The sequence below is a fragment of the Vicia villosa genome, linkage group LG7, assembly GCF_029867415.1.
Source record: "Vicia villosa cultivar HV-30 ecotype Madison, WI linkage group LG7, Vvil1.0, whole genome shotgun sequence".
Lineage (NCBI taxonomy): Eukaryota > Viridiplantae > Streptophyta > Magnoliopsida > Fabales > Fabaceae > Vicia > Vicia villosa.
In genome coordinates, this window is record NC_081186.1 from 42443753 (window position 1) to 42454880 (window position 11128).

At 37.4% G+C, this 11128-nt stretch overlaps 1 protein-coding gene and 1 long non-coding RNA gene across 3 annotated transcripts; both read right to left on the reverse strand.

The window, feature by feature from the left end:
- Nucleotides 1-344: 344 nt before the first annotated feature.
- On the reverse strand, nucleotides 345-3192 carry LOC131617133 (uncharacterized). Its single transcript, XM_058888494.1, has 8 exons — nucleotides 2669-3192; nucleotides 2442-2572; nucleotides 2258-2348; nucleotides 2019-2175; nucleotides 1771-1928; nucleotides 1558-1678; nucleotides 1063-1462; nucleotides 345-991 (listed from the first exon to the last, which is right to left on the reverse strand). The coding sequence occupies exons 1-7, from the start codon at nucleotides 2785-2787 to the stop codon at nucleotides 1382-1384; spliced, it is 858 nt and encodes a 285-aa protein (XP_058744477.1). The 5' UTR covers nucleotides 2788-3192; the 3' UTR covers nucleotides 345-991; nucleotides 1063-1381.
- Nucleotides 3193-9058: 5866 nt separating this feature from the next.
- On the reverse strand, nucleotides 9059-10736 carry LOC131617134 (uncharacterized). 2 transcript variants are annotated; one of them, XR_009288444.1, is made up of 3 exons: nucleotides 10243-10729; nucleotides 9615-10084; nucleotides 9059-9412 (listed from the first exon to the last, which is right to left on the reverse strand). It is a non-coding gene; the product is annotated as an uncharacterized LOC131617134 (long non-coding RNA). The 2 variants fall into 2 exon arrangements; XR_009288443.1 differs by having other exon boundaries at nucleotides 9059-10084; nucleotides 10243-10736.
- Nucleotides 10737-11128: the final 392 nt, after the last annotated feature.

The window sequence follows — 11128 nt, forward strand, 5'->3', positions numbered from 1 at the left end:
TGAAAATGATGTTAGTTTTAAAGGAAAAAAAAACTACCGTATGTTCCGATTGTTTGTTGTGGTAGGTGTTTGTAGGGAATTTTTTTTATCTAATTGACATATTGAATGCAAATAAAGAGCAAAACAAACATAGATTCAAAATATAAAATGATGTTGGCAATGATATTGCTACATATAGAACAATAACAGTTAAGATTGTAGTTCAAAAATGTTGGGATCCTTTGCCTTTTGGATTATCTGCACAGGAAGGTAGGTTTGATTAGAATGCAAAGTATGCTAATTTAAAGTATTTATAAACGACATTAAGTATACTATAGAAAATGTTATCAATAATTAGTGATAAATATAACTTATTATTCTGTGCCACATACATCCGGAACAGAGAATCTGGAAAAAAGATATATACGTACCGTCTAAATGTTATTAAAAACTTCTTTTTATACAACTTTACATGTTGAAAGCTTTGGGATGTTTTTATCATCATGTATCAATATCTTGATACATTTTTTTGTTGTAACTCGTGAAACGGCAACATAAATTTGTCCATGTGTGAAAACATCCCGAGGTATATAAAGTCCAACCCAATCCAACGATTGGCCTTGTGATTTGTTAATAGTCATGGCATAGGCTACAATAACTGGAAATTGACGTCTCGATAACTTGAATGGCCAAGGAGATTGAGATGGGGACAAATCCATTCGCAGGATGTATATAACGTTTCCATTATTGTTATCACCCATCAATTTGGCCTCAAGCACATGAGCAGCCATTTTAGTTACTATAAGCCTCGTCCCATTACATAGACCTTGTGATTTATCAATGTTTCGCATAAGCACGATTGGTGTTCCAACCTTTAACTTTAAGTGATGGTTGGGTAGGCCAAAAGTTCTTAAAGAGCTGAGGAATTCGGGGCTAAGGACTTGAAGAATGTTGCTGTCATGGATTTCTGATCGATCAATTGAGTTAGAGCTGTAGTAATCTCGTATTTCCCCTATAAAATTATCCATTAGAAAAGATATAACAATCTAAAACACAATATGTTATATTAATGCAAAATTCTACCTGGCATCATGGCAAGGACATGGTCATTGATTTTGTCAACAATGTCCAAAGTGGAAGCAAGAATGGCCCTATTTTTGAGATAATCACACGATTGGTAACTTGTTAAGAAATCTGGATATGTACTCTTGACGATGGCAAGAATAGGGTCATCGAAGTCTGTAATTAACAGTTCGGGCGGTATGTCAATGTTAGCATAACCGTCGTTAGGTTCGGAAATTCTTCCCTCTCCTATTTCTAAAAGCCAATCTGAAAAATCCACAATTTCCTTTTTATCTTCTTCACTTGGTCCGGAGGATAGACGCATGTTTTTTTGTCAAATTCAAGACTTTAACATAATGCCAAATGTAAGAACCAGCATGTCAAGTGCCAGGGGAAATTCGAGGGGATCAAATATTCCAGCCTATATAAAAATTAATATATATACCATGAGTTATTATATGCAGTGTTGAACCAGCATGTTTTAAAAATCATAAGAAGTTATATTTTTGTCGGTACCTGAAACATTGTTTCGCGCATATGAGCAACCGACACTTCCAATAGTTCCTCACTCTCCTTGTCCCACAAAACAAACTTGCATTTTGTACCAGCATGAAGAACATCCACCCTTATTTTATACCTAAGTTTGTACCCTTAAAAATGTAAGTTCACATTTGACATATAAAGTTGGTGTAAAAATTAGTTGATCAAATAAATAATTGGTCTTTATACCTGAATATGGCAGTTTCCGTTTCATGTCCTTTTGTACACTTGTAGGGAGGTTTATCACCAGTGACTTTATTTGGGCATTCATGGCATGCCTGGTAGTACCAGCCATATATTGACGCAAATATTTTCGTAATTGTTGCAACCGTGGCACAAAAATTTGTCTGATTTTACAAAAGGGTGGTTAACGGAAAATCAAATATAGTATATGAGGTTGACTATATTTGCTTAAACAATAAATGCAAGATTACTACCTCTTTGAGTTTAACAATTTGCTCAAGAGGAAGAAGAACAACATTAGACAACAATTTTTGGAAAGGTGATTGGCGAGAAGTGTATGAGTTTTGCAACCTGTCCTGAGACTGCTGACTGCGAAGGCCTGAGACAGCCATTATAGTATCTTGTGTAAGCCTGAATACCAAAAAAACATAGTCAGTGTTAATTATGAAGGATGATACCAATTGCAGGGTTTTGCAATAAACGAAGTGAGTACATTTTGGCGAATTGTTTGATTGTCTCCATGTCTTCATTAATAGCCACTTTGGTGACATTGTAAGTGTTGGTAACAGATAGTGGATATTTGCCTGCAAACACAAAATAAGTTAATAAAAATATGAGGTTGAAAACATAAAACACACTTTATGAACCGTATGAATCAGTATGGGAGTAATATATACCAAAAGCTTCTTTGACTTTTGCATATTGAATCAGAATCACAACCGGAATGGCAGTATTGATATGCTGTTCAATGTAGTTGATAAACTGCACCGTGTACGCCTCCCATAACATAACCGTTATAGTGTTGTTGCTACAAAATGCACATTTAAACTAAGAAATCAGACAAAATATAAGCTATAGAGGGCTACCATTAAGATGTATAAAAGGTAACAAACAAACTTTCAACCTCAAGTTGCGAATGACAAAGTTGACCTGTTGCTTTTTACTTCCAACCTGGGCCTGTATGTACCCAATTTCATCAACCACTCCGATAACATCTGTAAAACACAATGGGAAAACGTGCATCAGGTTGAAGTTGAGATCAGATGTAGAGTGCTACATAGAAGTTGAGATTGTCCCAAAAAGCATATATAGTTATAATATCAAGAAAAGGAGTGAGTCTGTAAGTCTTTTCCTGAATCTGATGCACGTTTCTATCCCCAACTTTGGTCCCACCAGTAAATTTAAGGAGGTACTTGTGAGCTGAAGGTTTGAACAGCAGATCATTCAGCTGAACTTGGAAGTTTGCAATAGTGTAAGTATCATTAACAACAAAGAGCGAATCAAAACTCTGCCTATACACGGGAGGTACGATAACATGGATATCACTTCCCTACAGAGGAAATACAAACAAAATCTATCAATATCAAATAAACCACATAATATAGCCTACAGCCAACGATAAAAAATCAAAAAATATTCTCTTTAACACCTCCCTACAACCAAATATTAAGCTATCAAAACCAAAACACACTGAATGAAAAAACAAAATATGAATACAAAATCTTCCTCATTAACACCTCCCAACAACCAAATATTAACCTTTGAAAACCAAAACATACTGTATGAAAATATAAAAAATCAATACAAAATCTTCCTCATTAACACCTCCCAACAACCAAATATTAACCTTTCAAAACCAAAACATACTGTATGAAAATATAAAAAATCAATACAAAATCTTCCTCTTTAACACCTCCCTACAACCAAATATTAACCATTAAAAAGAAAAACAAAAAGAAAAACATACTGTAATAAAATATAAAAAATCAATAGAAAATCTTTGGTTGAAACTAACCTCAGAATCATAAACAACCATTTCAAAATGTTCCTTGTTGTTAGAGATGACACTCCATTTGTGATGTATTTTAACAGCAACTTTCAAAAGTTTCTTTTCATCGTTAACATCAAAGATTTTTTCCAACGGTCGTGCCATTTTCTGGAATAAAGTCATGGTTTAAACTATGCCTACAGTTTCGGTGGAAGAGGAAGACACTTTGTCAAAAAAAGGGTTGAATGGTTAGCAAGGTTTTGAAAGGAATAAATTGAAAGAATGGTGAGTGACGGTAGAGGAAGAGGGAGAAAAACGATTGAATGCATATGGGATTGTGATTGGAAAGCAACATTGGGAGTAAGGAAAAAGTGTAAATGGGTACAGATTGTCTTTGGAGGGGGACATTGGATTACTCGGTTCAGTTAGATTAGAATTAAAAGGACAAATAGTACATAACTTAGCCAATAGAGAGAGGAACAGAAGAAACAATTAGTTAGATTGAAGCCAAAGTCAGAATTTAGTCACAAAAAGTATTATTTGGACACATTTTGACCCTAAAATTAATAGGTGGATTTTTTTAAATAAAGGGCATATGAGTATTTATCAGGTACTTGTGTTTTCTTATTTTATAGATAATTCTTATTCTCCATTCTCAATTTTTCTCCTCACTAGTGTATCTGCACTAACATTCAAACTATCAATTTTGTTAGTTGTTTGATTGATGGGTTATGTTTTATATCTCTTGTTTTTTTTTTCAATAATTTTTCTTTATTAAAGAAATTGAATTATTAAATATAAGAATAGGTACATCTAATTTAATTGATTATAATTTTATTTTATTTTTTTTCTCATGAAAATAAAGAAGGTAACCTTTCCCTGGCTCCCACTTTGATAACATGAAAACGACCATTGGTGAGCCAAAATCCTTTGGAAAATCTATTTTATGTTTTTCTTCTTTAACTCTATCATGTTTCGGGATAGGCTACAATCAGCTTCTTTTATTGTTTGAGTATTTAATTGTTACTTTGTACTCTTTGTTGTCTCTTCCAAAATCCAACTCATAAATTTGCACATGGATGAGTAATGAGTTCACATCACGAGTTTGGTGAATTTTGGCAAGGGGAAACTAAAATTTCTCCGTTACTAGGGACATCATTTTTGACCGGGCATTGTAGTTACAATCATTTATTTATTTATTTATTTATTTATTTATTTATTTATTTATTTATTTATTTATTTATTTATTTATTTATTTATTATAATTATGATATCTTTCCTATAATTAGTCAAATAATTTTAAGAATAATTAAGTTAACTATCTCGAGTTTCTTTTTATTGGGAGATGTCGGTTGAGATTTTCTCTTCAAACTAATTTGATTCGTCTTCTCATCTATACAATATAAGGAAAAAACTATTATTTTGAATTGAAATGATAAGTCTGTGCCGATTTAAAATTATATATTTATGAAATATTGAATTGTTTTTCTAAATTGTCTAAATTCAGTCAAAATGTTTAATCTGTCAAATAACTATATGTTACGTGTGTCACACATGTTACATTAAATGACATTATGACTTGTCCATCTTGATGTCAAAGAGACTTATATTTTTTAAATTTAAAAAAAATATAAGTGTACAATTTCTAAAATGAAACTTCTTGAAATATTTTTGAGATATATATATATATATATATATATATATATATATATATATATATATATATATATATATATTATATATATATATATATATATATATATATATATATATATATATATATATATAGTTCTAATTACATTATATTTCTAACTATTATGTGATTAGTTTACACAATAATTAATTATAATAATTGTACTTTTATAGAATTTTTTTGATATAATCTCAATTATTTATTTGATAACAAATAATTTTATTAGCTGCTCAATCTTTATTTGAATTTCTTAAGTTTTAACATTATAAAATTCAATTATATAAATTAAAGCTATTTAACAATTTTACTTTATTTATATATGTTATTATCTACATGTATTATATTATTTTTTAAATTTTAGTTTAAACAAATATTTTAAATTTACACAATAACAAGACATATAAGTTAAATCTATTTGTCTCCTAAATAACAGTGGAATTGCTCGGTTGCGTCTTGTGTTTGTCCGGAGGGGGCCGGGGAAGGCTACCGCGTGTATGGACCAGAATGCCTTGGGCTAAAGAGTGGATTGGCCCAATTGGAATAACTGGGCCGGTCCAAAACAAGAGCCCCCCAAGTCGTTGCTTCCGACCGTGGGAGTGACGACTTTAAGGAAGCTGGGCAGAGGAGCTCTGTCGGGGAAGTGGACCTGATGCCTCCGAGGAGTGTTGCCCTGAAATCACGGGGAGAGGGACTGTTAGGCCGGGAGCTATGAGGCGTGTCGCTTGGGAGTTTAGCACTTCGGGATACGTGTCGCATTTAATGCGTGATGATGACTAGTCTAGCTGTAGGCTCCTAGGGTTAATGATGACCTTTCCGTTCCCAGAGGTCATGTGCGGCGCACGTGACGTCTCTTAGGCGCCTATAAATACTTTGAACTGTCTTCTTTTTTAAACATTTCAAACTCGTTCCCTGTGCTTTCTTCTCCCGCCACCGACCACGCCTTTCGCCGTGACGTTTCATTAGCAACAGTCGTCTTCTTCATAAGAACCTCAATCGTAAGTTCACTCTTTCCCTTTGTTTTCCTTCTTTTCCCCTTGATTGCTTAGAGATGCATGAAATGTGGTTAGGATAAGTTTTTTAGCGTGACTTTGGATGTAAGTTTAAAGGTTTGTTGGTTGTAGACGGTGGATGAGACTGGTTTCTCCGTCGTTGATGGTTACAGATCGTTAGATTGTTTGCTGTGAATTTAGTTTCTGCTTCACTAGTTATTTTTAGGGATTTCGTGTTTCCTTTACTGCGCTTTCAAGTTTGTTTTTGGAAGTGTTGCCCTAGGGGCAGTGTGCATGTTTAACCTTGGTTAGTGTGAACGGCATTCGGCTTGACGACCGATTCTTCGGAGAGGGGCATGGTCGGGGATCTGTGTCCTTTGATCGTTTGTGCGCCCTTTCACTTTGAATAGTGATGGAAAGGTGGATTTGATTGTGCTATCGAATTCATTATTCTCCCCTGCTTTTCAGGTGAATATGGCCGATCAAGGACGTCCTTCAACCTCGGGCTCGTCGTCAGCAACGCCCCCGGCCCAGCGAGGGGTGTCCCCGGACTCATGGGTGCTGAAGGAGGCTCTTGAAATCGAGAGTCATTTTGTCGAGGACCTATCGGATATTTTCTTGGAGATCGAGGGCCATGTGGATCCCGAGGGAGATGTGAATAAGAACGGGTGGTCCGTTATTGTCCCCGGAGAAGAAGACTGGGTGTGTGACGTGTATGCCCCTGACCTGATTCCCATGTACAAAGTGGTGTTTCGGGAGATGGGTTTCTGGGTACCTTTTACTGATTTCCAGATTGCAGTTTTTAATCACCTGGAGGTGGCGCCCGGTCAGCTTCACCCCAACGCAATTGCGTTTATCCGGGCGTTCGAGCTGACTTGCTCGTATTTGAAAATAGCTGGGACCATTTTGTTATTTTTCTATTGCTTTTCCGTGCAACAAAAGGTTGCTAACGGTCAGTTCGGCTGGGTATCCTTGAAACAGTCGAAGAAGATCTTCAAGTCTTATTCCGACTCCCTAAAGAATTATAAAACGCGTTTCTACCTAATTTGCCCTCAGTCCAAGGAGGTTCGCGATTCTGTTTCCTCTCAGGATCCAACCTTGGATGTACATAGTCTTCCGGTCCTCAATGATATAGGGGAGCCTGTTACTTCCCTAAAACCGAAGTTCAAATTTTGCTGGTCCTCGGTTGGCAGCTGTGCAGAGTACCCTGGCGAATGGTTCTGGCACTTCCTCCTCCTCCCCTATGGCTGTTGGATCTACATTTCGCGCTTCTGACCATGGGAAATCCCTGAGGCCTGCTATCGTCCATCCTCCCCCCTGCGTCAGCAACCGGTTCCAGACACTCTGGTCCGTCATAAGCGGCCTAGGGTTGATGTTGTGGATTTGACTCAGGAGGAGACTGGTGGTCCCTTTACCTTGCCCTCGTGTTTTATTCAACCTCGGTTCTTTGAGGGAGGACCTTCTCTGACCACTCCTCGAGCGAAGTCACTCCACATTGAAGGCCTGGAACCGTCTGTTCGTCAGAAGTTTTTGGTGCAGGATGCGGCCGCTGTCGTTAGGGTCCTTAAGTTGGCTGCTTTGTATGCTCGTTCAGCGCCCCTATCTGCGGAAGCCGTGAGGAGGCTCGAGGAGGATTACAAGAATAACACGGCTACCTTGGAGGGGGCACAACGAGAGCTGAAGGCCCGAGAGCAGGAGCTGGCGGATTTGAGGGCACTTCTGAGTGCTAAGGAGGATGCTCTGGCCGATGTGCAAGGGCAGTACACTCTACTCTACCGGACCTTTTATGGAGCGATGCTGTCTTCCTCGGTTAGGAAGGCTTCTCTTTGTCGGTCTTTGGCCCCTGTTGAAGACGAGACGGAGGAGGAGAAGACTCTCTTGACCCGGGCGAATCTAATCCAGTACATACGGGTTTTGGGAGGAGACTGCGTGGCTGCTGCCGAGGATACCTACAATTCCACTGTGGCCCAACTTAAGTTGAAGAATCCTGGGATGGATTTGGTACTGAGGGTACCGGCCCTTATCACCGAGTGGAGTGTGACTAGATCGTCTCTCCAGATTTCATGGTCGGCTGGGAGGAATCCGCAGCTCAAGAGGCCGAGGAGACCCAGATAGAGGAAGGTGTTTGAAGTTTTTGTTAATATTTCTTCCTGCGTGCCATTTGTGATTTTGGTTTGTATTCCGGGGGGAATGCCCCCCGTTTTTGCTTTGTAAAGATATCTACCGGCTCGGCCTTCGTGGCCGTTAGTCGGGCAAATTTTCGGGTTGTTTGCTCGATGTTTCTTTATTTTGAATTTGATTTACTTTATTTCCAACGCTTTTGTTTTCCTCCTTTTTCGAAGTTTATGCGCATGTATTTTGACTCCTTGGTGTTGCACCCCAAAATTTGCCCTCTTCCTATGAGCTATAAGTTATCAAAGACGTTTATTTCGTCTTTCGAAAAGTAAGAGAAAAAAAGAGTTTCATTGAAGATGCGGTTGATTTGATTTTGTTCATTGAGACTTGAGGTAGATTTAAGTTCAAGGATAATCAAAGTGAATTAAAGTCCTTAAGCATTTGTGTGAGATTTCTAGGTATCAAGTTAAAAGGAACAATTCAAGATTATCGAAGTGCAAACATACAAAGTTCGAGTTTCAGCCTTATTCATCCAAAGATTCAAAGATCATTCAATTACCTCGATGATCCATTCAAGTGTCTCTTCCACTATAACTAATTGGTGGACTGTGCTATAGGTCATTGAACAATTTTTTTCTTTGTTATCAAGTTATGGTTTGATTTACTATTGAAGGATAAGTGCAAGTGTCGGTTTTAACTGCAAGCATTGAAGTAAATGGCATGATTCAGTTTTGTAAAAGGTCTATCCATTATGAATTTACAAGTTTCATCAACTACATACGACTTCCATCCAAAGAATACATTACCATATCATTACATCACAAGACATAAATTACATGGAGAAGTTTTGATGCCTAAGTCTAGACTAATTTTCTATTGTTTATAATCTTTAGTCTTGTTCCATCTTCATCATGCTTTCCAAACCCCTGCAGCATAATACAAAGTCAACAACACCAGCATATGAAAGCCTCTACCGACTTGGCACCGCTTCCACACTTGTTGCAAAGACCTCACGCCATCAAAACATAGCCATCAGCTCGCGGTACACCATAAATCGAACTGGTTCTCAGCCACAATGTCCACCTGCGTAATCATATAAAGAAAACTGGTTCAGACTCGCAATTTCGACACAATACAAGCCTGCCACAATATAACAGAAAATCGATAACAGAATTCACAGGGAAAAATATCAAAAAAAAATTGGTTCAACAGAAAAAGTTCAGTAAGAGAAAATTGGGATCGGGAGATATGAGAATCGCATAACAGAATTTGGAAGCTCACTAACGTAAAAAATATCTTAACAGAACCATAACAAACTTTTCTGAGGACCTCTCTCTCAATCTTCTTCCCCAATCTTCATCGCCTTCAATCATCAATCATCAAGATTCTCCAATCTTGACCTCTCTTCATTCTTCAATTCTGGGAAAACAAAAGACTCTCCTCCATCCTTCAGAATATCACCGAACCATCAATTTCGTTCAGCACCAATCTCCATCAATTATCCACAAACTTCATTATCTGCAATTTGATGCAAGAAATTTTGGAACCTTCATCACCTTCGATCAACACCTCTACGTAATCAACAACACATCTGTATCTTCATCATCGATTTCCCTCAATCTCACAGAAACTCTACAATTTCTACAATCTTCTTCCTCATTCTCATAGCAACCTCGAACTCTCTCCTTTGAATCCTTCAGTCGTCACTGCATCGCAAGAACATCTAAAAATCTGTCATCATCCTTCTCACAAAATCTGCAGAATTCATTATCAATCATTATTCAGATTTCATCATCACGGCATCAATCGCATGAAGCATCAACATAAAAACACATAGCGCGCATCAGGAATGGAAGAGAAGAAATACACGAATTCGAATCAGAGAAGACGAGTTAAGGAACAACGAAGCTTACATGAGATATTGAAGAATTTCTCTGGACTTCTGTTCATCTTCATCGTCGCCGAAGAATCGCCGGAAACTTCTCCGGTCGCGCGGATGATTGAGGAGAGGGAGGCGAGTTCGAATCGGTTAAGAGAGATTGAGGCGAACAGAGATAATGAAGGACCTCCACCATGTCGTTGCGGTGTTTCGATCGGAGAAGATTAAGAGGAAGATCCGCCGCTGTTTTTTCGTTGCGAGGAAGATGAGAGGACCGAGATGGCACGGGAATCGTTATGATTGACAAAGGAGATTTGTTCGCCGGAAGACGTGTGAGCCACCGCGCCGTTTCCGTTCACGGAGAGTGTTGAGAGTGAAGAGGAGATCTCATATGTTCCAAATTCACGTAAAACCTAATCCTCTTTGTGTTTAATTTCTACTTTGATAAAGTGATGGTTAATTGAGGTTAAGTGTGAGTCAAATGTATAATTGGATATAAGTGTGATTAGTGGACAGAGTTTAGGTTGACTAATTGAAACAACATAAGATTTGGTTAGTTGAGTTTAAGATAAAAATCTGGATTAATCGAATTGGATCAAACAAAACTGAACAATCCATTAGGCCTTCACCGTGATTACTGTCTACACCCCATAGGAGAGCCCATGTATCACTCTCACCTTTTTTTTTACATAAGAAATCAGTTCAAAAACAATACCTTGGGCCTGCGCCTGTTTTACTGTATGCACCATTATAATTCATCTTTTACCCCCTCTGATTTACATTTCTCTTCATATTAATGTAGTTTTTTTAGATAATAAAAATGTAACAAAATATTAGCATTTGTTAGATTTTTAGGTGATAAAATGACATAAAATCAAGTAGTTTTGTTAGATTTTTGCATGATAGAAAAAAATATCAAA

Bases quoted from the DNA above. Each gene is read 5' to 3' on its own strand.
- LOC131617133 (XM_058888494.1), bottom strand. From the start codon at position 2,787: ATGCACGTTTTCCCATTGTGTTTTACAGATGTTATCGGAGTGGTTGAT. The intron at 2,349-2,441 runs GTATATATTACT...TTGTGTTTGCAG, and splicing joins AAAAGTCAAAGAAGCTTTTG to GCAAATATCCACTATCTGTT. The intron at 2,176-2,257 runs GTACTCACTTCG...TTTGGTATTCAG, and splicing joins ATCAAACAATTCGCCAAAAT to GCTTACACAAGATACTATAA.